At 44.2% G+C, this 22,548-nt stretch overlaps 2 protein-coding genes across 6 annotated transcripts in view; one reads left to right on the forward strand and one right to left on the reverse strand.

Moving 5' to 3' along the window:
• TTC7A (tetratricopeptide repeat domain 7A) overlaps positions 1-5,970 on the reverse strand; it is a 172,238-nt gene extending 166,268 nt beyond the window's left edge. For 2 of the 4 annotated variants that reach the window (XM_040611418.1, XM_040611417.1), the window contains exons 1-3: positions 5,787-5,968; positions 3,124-3,287; positions 1,332-1,500 (exon numbers count right to left, since the gene is read on the reverse strand). In XM_040611418.1, the coding sequence (XP_040467352.1) occupies positions 1,332-1,500; positions 3,124-3,287; positions 5,787-5,949 (496 nt within the window). In that variant the 5' untranslated portion in view covers positions 5,950-5,968. Of the gene's footprint in view, positions 1-544; positions 602-1,331; positions 1,501-3,123; positions 3,288-5,786 lie in introns of those variants that run through there. The other 2 variants (XM_040611419.1, XM_040611420.1) reach the window with 2 other exon arrangements.
• Positions 5,971-6,961: 991 nt separating this feature from the next.
• MCFD2 (multiple coagulation factor deficiency 2, ER cargo receptor complex subunit) lies at positions 6,962-11,520 on the forward strand. Of its 2 annotated transcripts, none has more exons than XM_040611421.1 (4): positions 6,962-7,096; positions 7,869-8,017; positions 8,755-8,914; positions 10,080-11,520. In XM_040611421.1, the coding sequence occupies exons 2-4, from the start codon at positions 7,878-7,880 to the stop codon at positions 10,209-10,211; spliced, it is 432 nt and encodes a 143-aa protein (XP_040467355.1). In that variant the 5' UTR covers positions 6,962-7,096; positions 7,869-7,877; the 3' UTR covers positions 10,212-11,520. The 2 variants fall into 2 exon arrangements, with proteins under 2 accessions (XP_040467355.1, XP_040467356.1); XM_040611422.1 differs by lacking the exon at positions 6,962-7,096 and adding an exon at positions 7,368-7,513.
• Positions 11,521-22,548: the final 11,028 nt, after the last annotated feature.

A 22,548-nucleotide genomic window follows, 5' to 3' on the forward strand; every position in this document is an offset into this window, starting at 1 on the left:
CCACATGGAAGGAAAAAAAAAAAAAAAAAACCCCACACAAAAAACCCCAACCCTGATCCCCTGAGGCAAACACCTCCACCCCCAGTATCTTCATATGCAAGTGAGGTAGTCAATACCACAGAAGAGGCCTTACAGGAATTATTCCACCAGTGTTCATGCATACTTTATCACACTCACAACTCACCAAGGGCCTCATTCAGCTCCCAGTGAGAGTAGCGCATCTCCATCAGACTCTGGAGTGCACCAACAGCTGCTCTCAAATACACGGCTACAAATGCACTAGCAATTACTCACTCCTCTGTGCCATGCAAGTGTTAGTGTGAGTTACAAGTAAATTAGTTCTGCTCCACAAAAGCTCATTAATGAGGCAGATTCAACCAGTACCACACAAAACAAAATCAAAGCAAGCAAAGCAGCACAAACCAGGTTTTCAAAAAAGCTTAACGACTGTGTGAGATCATGAAACAACCAAATTATTATCAGTAATAATAGCAGCCCAGTCAAACAGTATTTTGGTTTGATTTGGTTTCACTCTTTTACATACCAGTTGAAGGTATCTGATCATCAGAGTTCTCATTCACCTAATTAGCTGGTGGACATGCTGAAAAGAGTAGAAAGCAGTAGATAGGTAGCAGTACTTGAGCAACATTTATAAAGGAACTGAAAGCAAATGAAGGAGAAGAATACTAATCTTTTTTCCCCCACAAGTCATAAACTGACTAGGGTCTTCCTTTCCCACACAAAAAGCAAATGCAATTTCATCACCCATACAGGCAGTTTTTATTTGGATCTCTCAAACAGTGCAACACTTGTAGAATTACAAGGGGGAGGAGAGATTTGTGTTTGTACATAAGGTCTGATACTGTGTGACATGCATTGCAAAAACATACTACCTGCTTTGAAAGCACATATTCTGTTAGTCCAGAGTTTAAAACTTAGAAATATCCTCCTTGCTTAATTCACAGAAATTATTAAAATGTTCAAGTAGATTTAACACTTTCGAAAAGAAAGCAGAGGCCCCAATTCAGCCAAATGCTTGATTTAGATTTTCCCAAAATGGATACACAAGCTCAAGTATGTTGCTGACTTACAGCCAAGTTACCACAAGATTTCCAATTTCAAGATTTACTTTACAAGCCAGCTGAGTTTAAGAACTGTGGACTAAGACTCCATAATGACTTGAAGTTTAAACTACACAGAGCATACTCAGTAGAATTTTCTAAAGCATACAACATTACCCTAACTCTGCTCCAATCTAATCATTTGGAGAAATACCTTCAACTTTAAACCCAAATACAGCATACTTCAAACACACATACATGGTCCTTTACCTTTAATAACGAAGGCTTCAGTTACCAAACGCAGCATGTACAGAGGTTCATCTTTTGTTGACAGGTCATCAATTCCTGCTCTTGCATACATGCTGATGGCATCTCTGTAGGACCCCTCCACATAATGAAGCTTTCCTAGGATCAGCATAGCTTCTGTCATATACTTAGGCTGAAACAGAGCAGGGAAAGGAAAAGAGTGTTTACATGGTAAAATACCAGACAGCAAGAATGAGGTGCTTCAGAACAAATTAAGCAGATTTGTAATGCTTTCCCCTCCACATTGCTAGCTCCACAGGTCAGAGTAGGAAGGATTTAAGTGTCTAGAGATCATAGGGCTATGCTCATGAGAACAGCAAGCAACAAAGGTCAAGCAACTACTTTGGAGCCCTGTTTGGGAATACACCACTTACAAGACACCTCTTTGGTTTCAGCTGACCTATTCTATTGATTTACCAGCCACAGATAGGACATAAAAGCCTGGCACTGTCAGAACTGCCTACATAACACACCAAGAAACCCCTCTACTTTTAAACTAGGCAGAAAGCATCACTTTTCAGTCAAGTGTTCCATTCCCAAATTTTAAGTTATCAAAGAACTTTCAGGCAACAGTAGAAAAACACAAGGCATGCCTGCTATTTCTGAGATTTGTTCAGTTTCTTAAAGATTGAAAACATGCATACAAATCTGCATAACAAAAAAATCTTAGTAAAATACATCTGTTCAGGCTCTTTTTATGCTTTGGAAAGCATGAAAAGGTCCCTGAGCCTTCATACTCTTTTTTTTAATACAAGCAGTCAACACAGGGTCAATGCTGCATGAGTAGCCAAGTCACTACTAACAATGAAACAGTAACAGCAACTCACGCCGGCAAACTTAACATCAAGACCCAGAAGAATTCAGTGGGTTTAGCTGTTATGGGGGCTAAACTATACAGAAAGAGGGTTGGATGGACTTCCCTTCCTTCCCCCCTCCTTTTTAAATACACTGAATTTCCAAGAAGTTAAATACAAAGAACTCCCCCAGAAAAGCCACTGCACACTTGCTCCCTGGAAATTAACTTGACAGAAGTGTAACATACACTTTCAAGCTAAGTTAACCTGTCAGTTTCAAAACCAAAAGTAACACGGGTCTAGAATAGACTATTGTAATTCATCATCTTTTTAAAGCCAGTTATGCAACTGTATGTCCAAGGACACCACCACAGCAGCACCCACAGAGGCTGGGTCTAAAAACATTCCTGAAGCTCTGCAGCTGAGTTGATAGGCAGCTACCAAGCACACACCCAGACCACAAAAGAAAATAAAAGCGTAACTTCTCTGGCAGAGACCAAAAGCAATGCAAGGCTGTAATCCTGGACTCACACCACAACCTTAAGTGCCTGACAGCAGCTTGTGGCACATTCTACCTCTGATCTGGAGCTGACCAGGTGTACACAATTCCCTCAGACCAGGAGCAGCAGTAGGTCACTCAGCTGTGCTAGCCTGACAGCACTGTTAGGCAGCTGTGCCCCACCACCCCACAGAACTCCTAAATATTTACCCTGCTTCTTTCTAATAAAAAGTAAAGAGGATATATACTTGTAGCACATAATTCATTTCTATATGGAAAAAGCAAGTCTCCCAGCAGAAGACACTGCAAAGGGGTATTGAATTACCAGTCCATTAATAATACCTACAATACAGCACTGTACATACAGGAACACAAACAGGCAACACAACACCTTGTATCAGACCAATAATCACATGAAAGAAGCATCCACGTGGCAGGAATTATGATGACAGAACCCACTTACTCGTAGTTTTCCTCTGCTCAAGATATTGGTCAAATACTGTTTAGCTTCACTCAGTTTTGGCTCAGTCTTCTCTGTCAGTGGAATACAGTCTTTCAGTTTGGCAAAGTTTTCCTTCAAACATTCTTCCAGCAGGGCCTCTGCAAGCAGCATACTCCCATAGTCCTCTGAAAGCACATACCAACCAGGAAAAAAACATTGCTTAGGGCCATACGGCTGATAAATAGCATTACAAACACACACAGAAACAGTAACTTAAAGTAGTTATGAAAAAATGAAACAACACTTCCTTTCAACTTGAAGATTTTCCCCAATGAATCTGTTCATTTTGACAGCACAGCTCATTCTTGTGCTGTCACTAATAAAACAGTTAAGAATTTTCAGCATAAAACTCACTTTCTAAAGCATAAGACCCATCCTTGCAAACATTTAAGTGCATGCTTTAGATTTACAAATGTACAAGCATATAATGCATGCTTCAGACTACAGATAAAAATTTCACTGCAAAACAGTAACCACATCAGAAACATCAAAGATTTTACTGAAAATTCACAGAAAGAAATAAAAATGGAGAATTTAGACACACAAGGCTTGATCCAGTGACATAACTAACATGGCGTATAAAATACTTTCTACATTAAAATCCATTCCTGTTCAGTTCCACAGAAGAGAAACTCAAACATAGGTAGTAGCACTGGATATGGCATGAAGCATCAAGTGATGTTGCAACCATGCACTGGGAGAAAAAAAAAGTTTCATCTGCTAGTGTACTTGGTAGCTCTTGCATGATGGGTCCAGTTCTGCAGTTCATTTATTCATAAAAGTAATACCTCAATCAGCTGACTAATGGGGCAAGCAGGGTAAGAAAATCTTCGTAAACCAAAGAGCCAAGCCCTACATTTCATGTATACTTCGCTTTTCAAAGTTGGAAGTTCCAGAAAGCAGGAAACACGGTAATGTATTTATTTCTGTATTTTCAGTCCATGGGACAATTTATCCCCACTTAGTACCCATGCATTATATACATCACTAATAATCCACATGGGGGGGTGTCATTTGTTACAGATTTTTTTTGTTGTTGCAGCTTAAGTGTTCAGCTGCATATCAAATCATAACCATAGTTCTTCCTGCTCAACTGTGGATCTACAACTAACTTGTATACACAAAGTATAGGTACATGAAGTGGGAAGAGTAAATGTCCCAAATGTATTCCCCCACCACCGCCGCCTTGCTTGCAATCATGTCTACACAACACTGAAGAGCTTGCAGGTAGCCACTAATATCCCTAGCCAAAATTAAGGAATTACATAAGATCATATACAATTAAGAAATAAATATACACAATCCCTTCAAAGCAAATACTACTGTTAAAAAATTCCATATAGACACACGATTGTTTCTAGAAACACAAAACTGCAGCTAGTCCCTTGCTGGAAGAAAAGTTCTGTAGCCGTAACAAAACCCCTGTCTTTCATAACTAGCAAGTTATGATGACATAGCAGCAAATTAACAATGTTTTTACAGCAATCACACTGTTGTTATGACTCTTAATTACAAGGGAACAAACCAATATGAACTCTTCAACTATTAATGCCCCCAAACTGCATGACGATCTCTGCGCCTGGGAAGCGCAGCTGAAACTCGACCGAAGTTCAAAGGTTGGCCACGTGGCTCACGACAGGACGCTCCATCAGCATCACGTATTACACTGGGAAAGCCTTGTAAATAAATCTCTATTAAGCTACCAACATCTCCTCCCACCACACCTTCCCACTCTGAGGTTTACTGCACCACAGCAAGGTTCAACTAAATCTAAGGCCACATCCCAGAAACACATCTCTGAAGAAGCGGGTTTATTCGGGAAATAGCTCCCCTGACACCAACAGCAGAACCTCTCGTACCAGCACGGTGGCTTGGATCAGGTCTTCTTCACAACTTATTGCCGCTGACTACAGACACAGAATTTTACAGTTCTAACGCTGCCTCACTTCTTACAAGTGATGTCATTTAAAAAGAAGCTGTGTGTTGTAACAGGGAAAAAAGAACACATTCGCTATTTATGAAACCTGTCTCACACGTGAAGGGGTACTTGCATGAGCCCCAGACTTTAAATAAAGCAGTCCCATTCAGAACTGATGGGAGACAGTACAAGGGGACCCACAACGGGGCGGGAGGGAGCAAGAGGGCACCAGCACGGCACGCACCGCGAAGCTGCCAACAGCCATTTCCCAGCACGGCAGCCGTGGGCCGGCAGCCTGGCCGCAGCCCAGCCGAGCCGGCTAAACGAGGGGCTGGCACAGCGGGCGGCAGCCGCCACCTGCGGGCCGGTGCTCAGCGAGGCGAGAGCACCGTGGCAGTGGCCCGCGGCCACCAAGCGAGCGCCGCCGCTGCCCCCCGCTGCCAGCCCCGAGCAGCGCGTGCCCCTGGCCGCCCGGCGGGCCGGGAAGCGCCGGGGAAGCGCCCAGCCTTCTCCCGCAGCCCCGGGAGAGACGGAGCAGCCGCGGCTCCCGCCCACGCCAGCCCACCGGGCCGGGGCTGCCGAGTCCCGGGCGGCGGCACGGAGCGACGGGCCGGTCCCGCCGCCGCCGCCCCGAGCCCGGGCGGTCCGGTAACGGCGGACGCCCCGCCGCTCAGCCCTACCCCGCCCGTCCCCCGCCGCCGCTTACCCGCGTCCTGCGCGCCCCCCGCTGCCGCCGCCTTGCGCGGGGGCCGCGCCGGCGGCAGCAGCTGCTGGGCCAGGTGCCGGAGCTGCTCCCAGTGCCCCTCCGCCCGGCACCGCTCGATCTCCCCCTCCAGCTTCACGTGCGAGTGCGAGCCCTTGGCCGCCATCTTACCGCCGGGCCCGCCCCGCCCCGCCCGCCCGGCGCGGAGTCCCCGGCGGCGGCTCCCGGGAGGCGCCCGGAGCGAGCGCGGGGCCGCCGCCAGGTGCCCGGCGGGGCGTGCGCGGGCGGGGCGACTCGCTGCCCGAGGCCTGCCACCGGGGGCCGCGGCTCCTTCACAGCCGTCCCTTTCCTGCCACCTCTCACTTGACGCCCAGGCCCGGAGAACCGTGCCCCCGGGCGGGCAGCCGCTGTCCCGCCACTGCGGCCCGCCAGCGGCGCTGCACCCACCCGACCGACCGCGGCCTGCGGGCCCGAGAAACGCCGGCATTGCTGAGGCGCTGTTTGCTGCCCCACCGAGGCCCTGGGGCTCCCTTCCCCAGCGGGGAGGGACAGAGGCGCTGCCCCCTTGCCAAGGCCCTCAGGAGCCCCGGGTCGCTTCTGCCCGCTGTCCCGGCAGCCACCACTGGGCCTGGGCCTGAGCAGCGGCTTCAGCAGAGAACACGCGGCTGGCGCACGAGCAGCGAGCCAAGGGCCCACGCCGCCTCCCGAGCCCGGAGCTGGCTCTGAGGTTCACAACCTTGAGGGGACAGCAACGGCCGTTCAGGCGTCAAGCACGAAAATGAGAGACCTTCGGCGCCTGGTGGAGGGGGAGCAAAGCGAACAAGCCGTTTATAAACGGCAGAGGTGGCGTGCCAGGGCGCTGCTGCTCCCCGGGGCACGGCGGGGAACGGAAAGCATCGCCGCTCGCTTGCGGAAGGCACTGCGGAGAGGCCGCGAGAGAAGCGCGCGGAGCAGGGGCTGACAACCGCCCTCCGCCCGGGGCACGGCTGGTTGGATCCGCCCGGTGCGCCCTCGGGACGGGCGGCTCTCCGCACCGGAGCCGGGACGGGGCTCAGGGCCGGCCGCGGCCCCGCCTCGCGGTGGGCGGCGCGCTCCACCTGTCCCTGCGCGAGGGCTCCACGTGGAACTGCGGGAGCGGTGACGCAGCCCCGCCCGGCCGAAAGGTGCAGCCAATGAGCGGGGAGGGGGGGCGGAGTGGGAGCGCGGCGCGTGCGCCGGGTCAGAGGTGAGGCCGGGGCTGGCGGCCGGCCTGTCCCCGGCCCGGCTCCACCTGCCCGCGCCCCGCAGCCACGGCCGCCATCGCCCGCCGGAAGGTGCGTAGCCTGGCGGCGGCAGGGCCTCTCCGCCCGCCCCGGCAGCCCGGGCTGGAGCGGGGCGCGCTGCGGCCCGGCCGGCGGGCGGCGGGCCCGGCCGGGGAGCCGCGGGTGGGAGGCGGGCGGGCGGGCGGCGCGGTGCCATCTGCCGGGGGCTCCGGCCCCGCTCCGCGCCGAACCGGCAGCAGACTGGGGACTGCTTCAGCTGGGGGTGGGAGAACTACAGAGAAGCCGAAACCAGCGATCGGGTGTTTCGCTCACCTCGGCTGGCCCCCTGTCCCCCCGGCCCGCTGCCGCGCTGTGGCGTGTCCCTGCCCCTGAAGCGGTGCGGTGACCGGTGCGTGGGTACAGCCGTGTGTTACTCCGGGCGTGCAGTCCGCGTAGATCGGCTAATGAGATGGAGCCTCTTCGGTAATTGTAAGCGACCTTTGCTCCCCTAGCTGTGGGGCAGGTGTGCGTGAAGCTGGCATGGTTGGTTGTCTGGTAGCTCTGTGAAGACCCACGCGTGGCTGAAGAGTGGACATGTGCTGCATGGGGAAAAAAAGTCATTCTCTGAAAGTTACTGCGTGTCACCACGAAATAGGGACCCTCATAGAAATTGTTAATTGGAGTTCTCTGGTTTTCTGCTTCCTGAGTGCTTGAAATGTAGCAGGTTCTTCTAGAACTTAGTTGGGTTATTTCTAAGCACTCTGTAAATCTGCTGAAAGTAGATTGCAATTTTGATCTGTAGTGTGGTTTTTTTTTGGGGTGGGGGGTGTTTTCCTTTCTGTAGGAGATCAAGATGGCTCAAAGGATTTTTCGAATACATTTGCTGTTCTGCTCTCTGGCTGCATTCTTCATCTCTGCACTGGCTGAGGAACACATAGGAGAGAGTCAACATGCAAATATTCGCCTTGATAAGAACTTGGTACAAGATAAAGAGTAGGTGTTCCATGTTCTAAAAACGTAAACTTTATTTCTTAATGATCTGCTAATTTCTGAAGTCTTGTTAAGTGAGTTGGACTTAAGCCTAGGGCACCCTCTTTTCTCAGGATGTTGTATGACTAGCTAGAGTCAGATATGAGACATGCTTGTTCAATAAGTTTGTGGAGATACTAGACCTAGAAAGGCCTCTCTGGAGCCTTTAGCCCTACGCATACTACATATAATTTCTTGCAGGAATCCTGCCTACCTAGATCAATATACTTTAGACAAAATTGTATGCTGAACAGGTAGAGTGACAATTCTTTTCTCACTTGCTTCTTCATACAGGCAAACCAGTGGTAGCAGCAAATAAAACTCCCTAGAATACTTCATGTTTGACTAGAAAAGATCTTCCAGTTCTTGTGCTTTGGAAGACAGCCAAAAGGAGTTTCTGGGCACTGCTTCAGTTTTGATAACCTGCTAACTAGGGCAGAAGAAATAGAAATAGCTATCTTGGTATTAGAGGCTGGTACGACACCTGTAACAAACCACTTTTGTGCCTCCTTCATCTTAGTATGAAAGTGTAGCTTTCGGTTGTCCTGGTTTTCCAAGGTGCTTTTAGAGATACAGTATTTCCTATGTATTTGACTGTTTGATCAAAGACTAAATTTCACGTAAACAGAGCATTAAATATTAACTGACGGATATGTTGTGGGGTTTGGGGTTTGTTTTTTTGTGATTTTTCTTTTTCTTAGCCACATCATGGAACATTTGGAAGGTGTTATTGAGAAACCAGAATCTGAAATGTCTCCACAAGAGTTGCAGCTTCATTACTTCAAAATGCATGACTACGATGGCAATAATTTGTTAGATGGGTTAGAGCTTGCTACTGCTATATCACATGTCCACAAAGAGGTAGGTAGAACTTTCTAATGTCATATGTGTTTGGAAACAGTTCTCTCTACAAGAATACAAGAAGCTTAGAATAGAATGGAACAGTTAGAACACGTCTTCAATGCAGTTACAGTTTTGCTTGAAAATGAGATTATTACACACACACACCCCTCCCTAATAGTTTTGGTTTGATTTAGAGATGTGCTAGCTTTATCACAGCTTCTCATGTCACGCTGCAGTTTTCAAGAAGTCTCTGTTGTAGTTTAAACTTCAGAGTGGGGAAGGACTGTAGGGTGAAAATGATTTGACGGAGGGGATACTTTGGTAGGCAGGGATGGGGAGAAAGGGAGATGATCCAAAATGGGATAATGCTCATGAGGATTTGTCATGTGACAGGATGCTGTTTGAGGTTCTGAGGCTGATGTTTTCAACTCCAAACCATTAATGCCTTGGATACAGAAACCATAAGAGACCTCTTGCACAAAATTAGAATTAGAAGAACCAGTCACGGTCTGAATTTTTCATAAACGCAAATTGCCTTTCCAGCTAGGAACTTTTATGGACAAAGTAGGAAGATACAATCATTAGATAGACCATGCTAACATGTCGTCTCATACTGACCTTTTGGAAGTATCATCCTTTTCCATACGTACTTTCTCCATACGTACACCTGTGGCAAAAAACACCTAGCTGAGAACAGAGTAATGACTGTTTCCTTTTTGTATTCAACTTTGCTCATAAGGGGTGTTGCTAAGAGTTTTACTGACTTTAAGCTACAGCACTGGATTTCTTCATTACTCTGTTAATGTCAAGCTTGCATTTTATAAGTTCTGACACACAGGAATATTTTCTGTACTGTAGGCAAACTATAGTGTCTCTATTACATTAAGATACAAATAAAGAATACATCTGTTAGATTATTAACCATTAGTATACACTGTGCTTTTAGAAGTTTGGCTAAGTATATGAACTGGATACTTATTCTGAAGTCTGGAGAACCTGGACTTCATAACTTGCACCTGGTAAAAGTTGCTTATATTGGCATAAATGATTACTTAAAACTTAGTGCCAAATGAGGCACCAAACATGAATAGCTTAAGAAAAAATCAGTTGTCAGTAATCTGTCATGTGTGCCACTAGATGGAAAAACACTGCTAAACTGTTCAATGTGATTTCGTTTTTGTAGGAAGGTGGTGAGCACACGCAGGCAATGAAAGAAGAAGAGCTGATTAGTCTAATAGATGATGTCTTAAGAGATGATGATAAGAACAATGACGGATACATTGACTATGCAGAATTTGCAAAATCACTGGAATAAGGTTTTGCGGGGGGCTTGTTTCTCCTTCTAACTACATGGAAATGTGAACCAGTATAATGTGATTCATTACTGTCTCATATCAACCTCTGTGCTGTGAGAAGGAAAGGTGTCCAGTTCCAGCTGATTTTATGTTGTATGTGTTAAAAGACTGGCTAACTCGGAGCAGGAGCAATGTTTGACTAAACATAGCTGTGCATTTGAATCTTGACACATGGAAGTGTCAACAGTACTCCATAGGGTACAGCTGGCAAACTCTTTTAAGCAGCTGTGTATGAATACTAAATAGACCATATACAATCTAAATTTCAGGTTTTCTGTCATTGGATTATATAGTACTTGTTTGCTTTCATCTTCTATTTAAATTTATAAAATACCTAGAAAGCAAGAAAAGATTATTGCAAATAGTTGTATTTCAAGGATAAATGACCTTACCTTCCCACTAATTTCGAAGGAAATTTGCATATAAGTACAGGTGCTTGAAACAGCAATTATAGAGGAAAAGCGTTTGAAGGTGGTTTATGTTTGAGGTCTGCGTGATACCATATGGACTTTAACCCAGACTTTGAAGAAACTAAGTATTTTTAAATATATGTACTTCCTAGCATACCCTTACATTTTACATATAAATATATATACACATGTTTTTCAATTGCTTCTCACCCTTCACAGATTTACTTTTTGTGTCTTAATTTACTGATTTTTCCCCCACTACCTTCTGTGGTGTTTTCTTAAGAAAATGAAAGTATTTTTATTACATTCATATGTTGTATTAATGCTGTATAGCATTTACTAGAGTAGCTTCTGCTATCTCGTTTTGAAGATCACATTAACAGTTTTACTGGTTTAAATATAAAAGCTTGTTCAGTTTGGTTTTTACAGTATTAGCCAGCAGGATAATCAAAGTGAGCAAGTAATGCTGCCTTGTTAACATTTAAGTTCATATTCCTTGAGACTTAAGTTATGGTATTACTTTCAGGAAGTATTTCATAACTAGCAGTTTCAAGATACTGAAGTCTTTGCAAATTAACATGGTTCTAGGTTTTATTTTCACTGTCTTGACTCAACACTTAAATAGTCAGACAGTTTAAGAATGTTAGAGAAGTGACATAGTGCTGTGTAAATGATATTGGTGGCTCACACAACTGAAATCTTAAATAGCATTCAATCATTATCCATTAATAGAGAATCTAAATGTTAGCCTATTTCTGTAAAATTTATAAAGAACTATTTTCTGTACAAAATTATTCTTATACAAGAGAAACACATTTGTAAAAAATTATTTCTTCTGTTTAAATGTTTGTGCAATGAATCCTGAGTGTCGGACTCTTTTTCTTGTACTATTTATTTTGATACCTTTGTGGCCAGGTTTGTGCTGCTTGTACAAGCAATAAAAATAAGCTGAGGCTTGTGCACTCTGGAGCTAGACACATAAGGCTGGAAGTTCTAGTGGGAAATGTACCTAATTTTCTGATGTATTTTTTAGCCCATCTCTGATGCTAGTAGTCATATTAAAAAGAAAGTTCTTTCAGTTGCAGTTACAGTATTTTTAAAATACCTCTTTTGAGGGTAATTGATCTGGAGCAGATGTTAACCTAGAAGAAAGTATAGAAAATGCTTCTTGGGTGAGAGGGGAGAAGAGGGTTAAGCTCCTCAGCTTTGAGCACTTGAAGCAGGTTGCCTGTAGAACTGCCAGCTCTTCCATGCTTCTGAGTTTTGGATTTACTTGGGATGAAAGAGCAGACCAGGGAACTGAATTTATGCAACTGCTTTTAAAAAGTTATAGTTTTCTTATCAAGCACAGCGTAAACTTAGTCCAGAAGCCACCTGTGAGGCCGACTTACATACATATATTGTATTTATATACATATTTATTAACTCCTATTTTATGTGGCAAAGGACATGCACCATAGAAGCCTTATATCAGAAATAATTATGATAAATGCAGGTACTATGAACATTGTTTACCTGCTATTTTAAAACTGTTTTTTTTAAGGGTTTAAAAGTATATATAAACAGAAAAATTATTTAGCAAAAATGGAGAACAAAATTGGCACCTCTGATTTCATGATACATGAAGAGAGATCAAATCAAAATTTCTGCTTTCCTAGAAAGAACTGTTCAAGAAATGCTACCCAAGCTGCAACCTGCATCATCATGTCTTTACTTGGCCTCCTAAAGCAAATACAGATATTTAAGTGCACTTAAAGATAAATGGTTTAACAGCTGTCTAGGGAGCTTTCTCAGTTACAAAGTAGAAAAGTGCAAAATTGCTGAGAGCGATGGTGAGTCAGACTTTTTTTAAAAAATATAACTAATTTGTGTGCTAGTCGGAACTCACGCCGTACCCTGAATATGCTGGTACAGGTCATATATACATACAGTATTTTCCATTTCATATATGTAACGTAGAAAACACAGCCTTTACAACAGAAGTACTCGTTAACTATAAAGCTGGTTTAGCTTCGATAGAATGGTACTATCTTCGTTTCACAGATAAGGTAACAAGGCAGAAGGGGTGTATGATTTACTGAAGCCCAATCACATCCCTGGCAGAAACAAACCGGGAGAATGCTGTTGTGTATGACCTTCACCTCTTCCGAGTCTGATCTCAAGGGATGGAGTTTGGTTTTCCCCGTTAGAGGAGAACACATCTGGCCTTGCATTACTGTATACGATGTGCTCAATTTAAAGTATCGAGATTACCTGCTTTTACCTCACAAAATATTCCTTAATGTAGGAGCTAAAGAAAACAGGTAAACTTGTTCTTGAAGTACTCCTACACTGAGCGGTATTTTTATTGGTCAGTCTAGGACCTAGTCTGTGTATGAAGGAGAAAAATCTTAACTGCTTGTCCAGTGTCTGTCAGAATGCTGTTAATGACAAGAATGACTGCCCAGAACTTCCAGCAACAGTTTTGTCTGCCTATTCATGCAGACTTTGCTACCTTTCTTTTTATATTCTTTTATTAATCACCTCTAACCTCAAAATGTCTTAGACCTGTTAAGGAATGTTTACACTTACAAATCCTGATTTCGTCTAAAGTATTTTTCAATATTGCAGTTCGCAAGCAGAACAGTAATTCAGGAAAAATGTCATGATCGCTACAGCCACTAGATAGCGTATTGACACTGCACATTTGTTCCCTGCAGTATGTAACTTGGAGTGATTTTCAACCTGGCTTTCTCTAAATCATCACCACTACTTGCTCCCCTGTCTTCCAACACCACATTGCCAGTATGATGCCCACATTGTTATTAGTTTACACCTGTCATAGAAATTGACCACAGCGTGGACTGGTTACTGGTAATTAATTTTCATTGTTGAGGGAATCCAAATCAACTTGAAGTGATAGTAAAGAAATGTGGATTATAATATTGTCAATAAAAATATTTGTGTAACAGGAAAGCTTTTGAATATAAGCACTAGGCTTGGCCTGACTTCTTGACCATCTCTAGTTGGCCTATGAGAGGTCCATGAGGTATCTACAGTGCCGTCAACCAACACTAAAGAATACTAGAGGGCTTTAGTAGGACCTAAAGTCTTCCTGGTTTTGCATTGGACATCAGTAAGAGCTTCTGTCACTGTTCTTACAAGTTATAGGTCCAATGTGGCCTGATCAGCTATTTTTGCTTAAGGTGAAGCTTGCTGCTTTTTTCTTCCTCTCCCCCGTTATGATCTCACTGTCTGCCCATTGCACCACGAAACAGCTGCGTAATGTTTTAAGTCTTTAGTAAAGAAATTAGGGCAAGGATCATGGCATACCTTAGTCTAGATTATTTATTATCACAAAGCGTTTGTGTTCTAAATGTGTTTCATCAGCACAGATCCTCTGTCCACTTTGAATGAGATCCATTATAAGGGCAGTTATTAATGCTTTACAGAAGCTTTCTCTGAAAACACATTTTCCTTCCCATTCTTCATGCTAAATTCTGAACAGCAGTGTAAATCTTAAGGGCTAAGACACACTGTAATTGTCACTGCCTTCCTCAGCTGAGCAGCAGTGTTACATGTAGGTAGAGGGCAGTGTAACATATGACTCGAAGTCTACTACCAGATATGACATTTTAGAAGACATCAGTACTGCAGCAAATGTAGTGTCAACTTCTGCCACTTGATCCAAGTGACTGACAGCACTAGATTTCAACAAGGCAGATGTCAATAAACTCAGAGAATGGGTAAGGAAGATCTCGTAAGAGGCAAATCTAAGGAAAAAACAAATTACAGAGAGCTGTCGGTTCCTTCAAGAAATGCTAATGAGAAACCAAGTGCAACCTATGCCATTTTAGAAGAAAGTAAGGAAATTCAGCAGAAGTCAGCTAATTCACAACCTTTTAATTGACTGCAAGCATAAGAGAGAGATATGTGTAAAGTAGAAACTAGGTCAGCTGGTTGAGAACCCAGCACAATACTCGATTCATTGGGGGGTTGAGGGAGTGTGTAGTTAGTAAAGACAAAATGCACAAGATGCAATTAGCAAAGCTTGCCAAAAGTAAAAGGCATTTTACGTTTAAGGTTGTAAGAAAAAAACCAAAGGGAAGTTTGGACCACTACTCAAAGATTGTGTGTGTGTGCTATCAGCATAGGACATTAAGGAAGCTGAAGAGTTTAATGCCCTTTTTTTTTTTTCTCCCTTTTACATCAAACTTTACTACAAAGGTCAACAGAAAACAGACAGTGCAATTATTACCAGGAAAAAGGGGTAAAATTTCAGCCTAAAATATGCTTAGCAGCCTAAAAACCTGCTTAGAGAGTAACCAGTTAAGTAAGATGTTTTCCAGTTGCCTAAGTCTGATCAACTTCACTCTAGGAGTCTTAAAGGGAGGGTGAAGTAATGGCTGCAGATGTCATATAGCTTGAACTTATTTTATTTTTTGCAAAGCCTTTAGCACTACTTCCTATAATATCCTCATGAACAGTCTAGTGAACTGTGATCTAAATGAAACCACTGTGGGAAGGGGCAGGAGGTCAAGTCTGGTTGGTTAATTGTATCCATGGGGTAATTCCATCGTAACCTATCAAAACACACAAGTTTTGCAAGGAATTCTGTGGGTCTTGGTCCCATATAAAGTTTTATTTGATGATTTCATTGAAGGGGCATACAAGATGGAATATGAAGTATGATTATTAAACTTGCAGATGGAGCAAGGATGGACTGCAGATGTTACAGATGCTAAACCATCAGAATTTGAAATGGTCTTGATATATTTAGAGAAGTCACCTAAAATGGACAGAATGCATTAGTGCAAAATACCATGCTTAGACAGAAACACCCATGTGTACTTGTGTAACTGTAGGTACCAATTCACAAGAGAAAAATTCCAGGGACTGCGGTGAAACAAGGTGAACATGAATGGCAAAGCCCTGACGTTGGGGTGTCTAAAGAGTCAGTGTGGGCTGATACCCACTGTTAAAGATTCATCTGGAAGATGTGGACTGTTAAGTGCACTGTACTGCAAGAAAGATACGAACTAGTTGGCAAGAGGCCAGAGGAGATCAGCAAAAATGGTCAGAGGTCCAGAAAACATGAAGGAAGATTTCAAGAAATTGGGGGGGGGGGGGGGGGGGGGGGGGAGGATTAGTTCTGAAGAAGTAACAAATGAGAAGAAGGAAGGTTAATAATCTTCAGCTAAAAAGCTTTGCAAAGAATAAGGAACTGATAAGTTCTTAGTAGAAAGATCACGAAGAATAAAACATAAAGAAGCATAAGACAGCTTGGGAGATATAGATTAGACACTGGACAAAGCTTCAATATCAACAATAAGGTACTGACATGATTGTAACTTGGTCTTGCGATGGAAAGGTGGAGTTAATGACTTCTCCACATCCCCTCTGGTGAAAGCCTGTCTCTCGGTGAGTCTGTGACTGTCAGCATCTGTGTGAACTTGTAGTGGGAGGAGAAGTCCCTTAAGGTGGGTTCCACAGCTGAGAGCCAAACATAGGAAGCCTGTGCTCAGCTCCAGCCAGATCTCAAGAGAATTCTTCTCCAAGATCACAGACCATCCTCCTCTGTCCCTGCTGCAAGCCTTTCCTCTTCTCCTTATCATCTCTGTACCCTCTTACTGAGCCAGCTGTATTCCAGTTTCCCCCTAATCCATGTAGCTGTCGGTTTTAAATCTCATCTTACCATCATAACCCATTTTCCCTCTTGAAAGCCCCCGAAAGCTTGTTTGTCACTTCTGCCTTGCAGGCAGGCAGTTCTTCAGTCCCAGAAGACAATGGCCATTTGGACAGTCCCGCTGCGCTGTCCCTGTGCCGCGTGGCAGAGCAGCCAGCAGTGTGCAGCTCAGTCCTGCCAGGGTATGCCCGCTGCCAGCAGCATCCAGGTGCAAAACCCTACCAAGTATCTACCAAGCACATAGAGAACATGATTGTCAGGAGCCAGAAGTGAACATATGAACTAGAATGGGAGGAAAAAAGCATATCCCTGCCTCCAAGATAATGCTTTGCTTGGGATTCAAGCCCTAGCTCCGGAGCACAGAGATACCAAAGCTCCTTCACAAAACAGAGCAACAGTAAAAAAAATCTTTAAAATGACAAAGTGAATTCCTAGCCCTGTTTTCAGCAAATAGTCAACTCTTTGTTGACACTGAGAATGTAGCCTAAGAGCATTCACACCGAGTCAAAACAAAGGTCCATCTAGCCCAAGAGCTTGCTTCAAATAGTGGCCAAGAACAGATGCTGATGGAATAATAAACAGAGAAAGCGTGGTGTTGTACTTCTCCCAGATACACGCACGGGCTCCAGCAATTTGTAGGTCAGGAACCTGACTTCAACAACAAAACCAACTAAAGTCAGGAGCTCAGAAAGATCAAGGCTTAAATGTTTAAAAGTCTGGCAACATTATTAACTAAAAACAAGGTCCCAGGGGACATCGGCCATGTCCCATGGTCAGTAGCACATGCAGGGCAGACTTTACTGTTGCTGTGCTGTATCCTTCAGTACGAGCTAAGGGGATGATGCAGTGGGTAAGTAGTGATCCCAGGAGACCACATTAATGCAGTGGTATAGCACAACTACACTGTTTCCAGATGTCACATTCTTCTTACTTAAAGTGAGAGACACTGAAAATTGTCTAATGAGTCTGTTTGCCTCTGGTTTTGGTCAGACTTCAAGAACTGTCTTTAAAAATTACGAGAAAGCCCTAAGCACATATTTTGAAATAAAACCTATTTAAGAATAGAACATTATGCCTCAGAACTTACTTTGTCATAAAACCAGAAATAAGCCACAAAACATACATGCTGAAAAATAATATTGACTTAAGACTTCTCATGTGTGGCTTGCGACCATCAGAGACTGACTTATTGCCACACGTCATGGCAGGTAGGAATTTTTTGACCCGGGAAAGAGCACTGGGATGGGTAGAATGAGATTTGAATGCTGTTCCCTTTGGGAGAAGTCTCCAGGGACTGCACAGAAGGGACTGTAAAGCCGTGCTGTCAGCTTCAGCAGGGATTGCAGTGGGAGTCAGGAAACACACAGGTGAGGATTTTAGGCAGCAGTGCGTACAGATAGGACTAGTCTCAGGGAAGCAATGTGTCTGTTTTAAGATACACGCAGAGTTGTTTAGAAACCTTACATATGCCACTATAAATTTATGAGCACATTGGCACTGACTAGTTAACATCTCCAGAGAACACATAACACGTATACATACACACACTGAGGCAGGAACCACTTTCAGTAACCAAATAATTCTGTCACCAGACAGCCTAAAACTATTCAAAGGCACCATTTCTAGCCAAGACCAACAGATCTGAAATATTTTTTTAATCTCTAGGCAAGTGAATTTTCAGGATATGACAAGCCAAAAAGCCTTTAGGAATCTTTCCAAGCAGATGATCTCATTTTTTTTTTAGCCATCATCTCTCTTAAACACCTTGACCAGTTTCCTTCAACTCTTCCAAAAAATCTGTTCCAGAATAAGATTATGCCTGTGAAGTTGTAGGTGTATAGGGCTAATTTTGGCAAAGTAAAGAACAGGAATAAAATCAAGTTTATAATGGAAACTTAAGGACATCTGCAGTTTACTGAATACTGTTCAACCTGGTCTATATAATGCCTGATCTTTCCACTGCAGCAAAAATATAAAGTGCTTTTATTATCACCAAGGGAAAAGACCACTTCCTCCATATGAAGTCCTACCTATTGAGACAAAAAGAGCTGGCAGGTCATGCAAGTATTTTTGTTTCCTCCCAGTAAAATGTTTATAGGATCCAGATTAATTTCCTAAGGTCTGGCTTGAGGATTTGTGCAGAGTATTACACCATGTTGGCAGTGCAGAATGATGACAGTTTCTAACTGCAGATGTGTCTCTACCACAGACCTTATTAGAACTCTAGCGTGGCATTGACATACCCAACCAGTTTTAAATTGGCCAGCTAAGGTACTGTTAATGCCATGGCAACGCCATTACAGAATCCAGTACAACTGCAAAGCCCACTATAAAAGCAGGCTACAGTAAATGGTCAGGTATTTTTTGCAGGCCATCCTGAACACTGTCTTCCTGGGATAATGTTACTAATTAGACCCAAGCCTTCTAGTTTAATGGAAATTCAGGTTTGTCAGAGCTCTAAATCATCTGAAGGTCCAGTAGCGTGGGTAGTGAAATTAAAATATTCTGGGTCGTTATAAAGTTTACCTCTAGACAGTTTGTAGCCAATAGCTCCTACAATTCACATTGATGCCCTGTTTGGGAAAATATAACACATACAGAGTTTTTACTGAGATCTGGAAATTTTCTGGGTTGCACAATGGTTAAGGAAAACCTCCTCTAGGGACCTTACACAAGCCTTCTCAGATTCCTGTGGCAGTTAGAGGTCCTTTCTAGGGCTTGTAAAGCGGACTAATAAAAATATCTGTAGGGAAAGGGAGAGGGTTATATAGGCTGCAGATCAGAGAGCACATTTCCACCCAAAGTGCAATTCATCTGGTGATATTAGTCTCAGAAAGAACATATCATCCTCAAAGTTACTTTTGGTCCACTAAACCCCACTCCTGACCCACAGTCATGCCAGTTATTTCTGGTCACCAAATAGCCTCCCAACACAAGCATCTCACCAGGGGACAACTCAGTTCAGCCTGAAAGCTCTTCCTGTTGACCTCTCCAGTATTGTTTGGAAAACATGAGAAAAAAAAAAATGATTCAGTGGATCAAATTAAAGTAACTCTAAAAGCTGCCAAAGTAACTCAAGTCCAGGAACTAGCAGCTTCAGCCTGGTGCTCAGACCCACAAGGAAAACTGGTCCTGATTCTGTATGACAGGGAATGCCGATCAGAAATATGACAACTGGACAGCAGTGGAGAAGGTAAAGGGTGAGCAGAGGAGAGCTATAAAAATATATTCCCAAACCCAAGATGTGCTCAGACTCAAGCCATTAGATGCCATCTTTGCAAATTGTGCTCCCTGGTAGCGTAATCTCAGTCTGCTTAAAATTTTTGTCAACAGTATGGGCTACAATATGGGACTAAGTATGTCAGTGGACCAAAGCACAGCCTCAGAAGACACTGGTAATTTGGAAAACTTTAAAACTGTCAAGGAAGTCTACCAAGTTGAGAGCCTTGAACATGAACCTCTTGCACTCAGGCTGTTTAGCTGCAACTCCAGCTTTGGCCTGAACACTGACCACAGGGGAGCATCTAACTCCAGGTGTTTTTCCTGCTCCCTCAGGAAAGGAGAAATGTACAGTTACTCTCTGAAAGTTTGTGTTCAAGTGACTTTTCAGTGATCCAGGAACTTGGAAATGCCATGACTATTCATCTAGGCCCTTTCACATACAAAACCTCAGTTTCTGGTGACATATGGCATGGGAAATTCCAGCTCAAGCAGCTGAATCCTGACAAAATTATAACAATCAGAAACCGCCTTCAAATGGAAACTGTTAGACAGCATTAGCTATTGGGCCACTGTCATTTTCACAGCCAGAGAGTGATTTAATCTGTCAGTTATGTGAACACTAGGAGTAATGAATAGGTCTTTGTATTCATTCACAGCAAGTACATACTTAGAATGACATATGATGTTGGTTTTTTTCTGATAGTCCACTGTATCCCTAAGGAGCTGGGAGTTTGCCCAACACAGCTGTCCAAAGCAGTGCCACAAAAGATACCATCCATGCTCAGAAAGAGGGATTCCCAGTGTGGCTGACTAGTGCCCTTCTTCCCCAACTCAACTTGTCCATTGTTACCTATGCAACTTAAATTCCCCATGTCAACAAAGCTGCCCAGTTTTTCCCTCAGTTTTAGCTATCCCTGATGGCCACACTTATTATTAGGGTGGCACAGGGGCACAAATGCAGTTTATCTATGGCTGTCAGCACAAGGTAGTGCAGCCACAGGGCTCCTCTGCAGGGCCAAGCCGCATAGACCTGCTAGGGCCGTGCTAGCAGCCAGAGTTTTTGGGTGACCACACTGCCAGAGGCACTCAGCTGTGCTGGCAGCACAAGGAGCAGAGCAGGGGCACAGGGCTGCCCAGCCAACTGACTCCTTTGCAGAATGACTTCTCCCCGCTTCATCAGTGAGTGCAGTCTTCTGACTCCTTTTGTTGCCGCAGCAGCACAAAAGGACTGGAACAGGGCCAGCAACTTATATCATGCTTTTACCTGGTGTAACTGAGAGCAGAGTATGCTCTCCACATGTTCAAAAAAATCCTTTAAAGCTGGTTGCAGCTCTGCCAAGCTCTGGTGGACATAGTGGTCCACTCTTCCCCAGCAGCTGCCTGGGCTGGAAACTGGCTGGGTATAATCCTCTGTGGAACAGAGCCACGGGGGCACAAGAGTGAGGTTTGACATCTGGCTAAAGTCCTACATTAGCTTGGCTTTTCTAACCCTCAGGAAGCCAGTGGCAACTAGCCCTAAGCCAAACTCCTTCTTCATTGCCATATATAAAATGCTAATGCACACCAAGTCAAGCAAAATTAGATGATTGTAAAGCTTCCAAGGGTATTCCAAATGCCAGTCAAAAACTCTCTGAAGTCTCACTTTTAGATTACTACATGCTACCCTACAACCCTTCCTCCCAGGACAGGTACAACTTCTGAACTCATCTGTGTTCTAACTGGTGTGAAAAATTAGAGTCTTTTAACTGGCCACACTTCAACAGTTCTCATTTCATCTTGGCACCACCCCCAGAGATGATTTCTGCTGTTGAGATTAATATGGCTTACTTATTTTCCTCTTATTCTTGTGATCGTTAATTTCTTAGCACTTAATCTCAGTGTGGACAAGGTGCTCAGTCAGGCCCTAAACAACATGAATTATGTGTTTCTTCTTTCTTTTTGCTTCCTGAGCTGCCCTTAAACGTACATACTCTTGACTCCTAAGGGTGAGCTGATCCTGGGAGGAGGTGCAGCAGAGAAGAGATCTGTGTGGGTGTCTGGGGATGGTGGTAGGATTTGGAAGGGCCAGGAAACAGCTGTCTCCACCAGCCTGTGCTGGAGAATTGAGACATTATGGCCACAGTGCGAAGGTTTGACTTCCTGCTGGGGTGTCCTGCCCCAGCAGAGCATGGTGCTACCAGTGGGCCACAACCAGAGAAACTAGAGGAATCTTTCCCTCTCTCATTTTCCTGCAGGTCAGACCTAGGTTTCGGGAGAGCACCTTTCCTCCATCCTCAGTGAGCAGCTTGACCTAGGGCCCCATCAACCTCTACTTTGGAGTATCATGAAAGGTTTGAATGGTGTTGTCTATCGCAACCAGAAAGCAAACCATTCCTCCAGGTGCAGGACTGTCAGGGCTGGCTCCTAACTTTTATCTTATCTGGGCACTGCAAAAGAAACTGTTGAAGTGCTGGCAAGACATGAACTATGAGTAGGCACTTAAATCCATCCCTATTCAATGAAATGACAGGAATGAAGTGCTTAGAGCTAAGTGTGTGCTTAAGTGCTTCACTGAAAGGCATAAACCTTGGAACTGAGGCAATCGTCAGAGGACAGGAGACAAGGGGAGGAGGGAACATTCATCTACAGCCATTACTTCTGAAGGCACAGGAAGGGGTCTGCTGTCCAATATCGGTAACACCAGCTGCATTTGGAAACCACCAGACCAAAGGTGAAGTTAGACTGGGACGCTGCATGGGTAGCATTTGCCATTTAAACATTGCAGAGAAAGACCATGCAGTACTGTACTTGTAAAGACGCAAGTCACTTCAGGCGGTTAACAGGTTCATTGAGCAACCATTAACACAGATAATTAGAGAGAAGGTACCAGTTTCTCAGTGTGTTGTCTCCTTTTGACAGACAGCTCCCAGAAGTCATGCATGATTTTCATAAGGCGAGATAATAAGCTGTCAGTCATAGGATGCCTAGAGTGAACCACACAGAAAATCAACATGGTATGAA

This window comes from Falco naumanni, chromosome 12 (assembly GCF_017639655.2).
Source record: "Falco naumanni isolate bFalNau1 chromosome 12, bFalNau1.pat, whole genome shotgun sequence".
Taxonomy (NCBI): Eukaryota; Metazoa; Chordata; class Aves; order Falconiformes; family Falconidae; genus Falco; species Falco naumanni.

Excerpts from the sequence above, each read along its gene's own strand:
- MCFD2 (XM_040611421.1), top strand. The coding sequence starts at position 7,878 with ATGGCTCAAAGGATTTTTCGAATACATTTGCTGTTCTGCTCTCTGGCT. Across the intron at positions 8,018-8,754 it reads AACTTGGTACAAGATAAAGA|CCACATCATGGAACATTTGG; the intron begins GTAGGTGTTCCA and ends TCTTTTTCTTAG. Across the intron at positions 8,915-10,079 it reads TATCACATGTCCACAAAGAG|GAAGGTGGTGAGCACACGCA; the intron begins GTAGGTAGAACT and ends TCGTTTTTGTAG.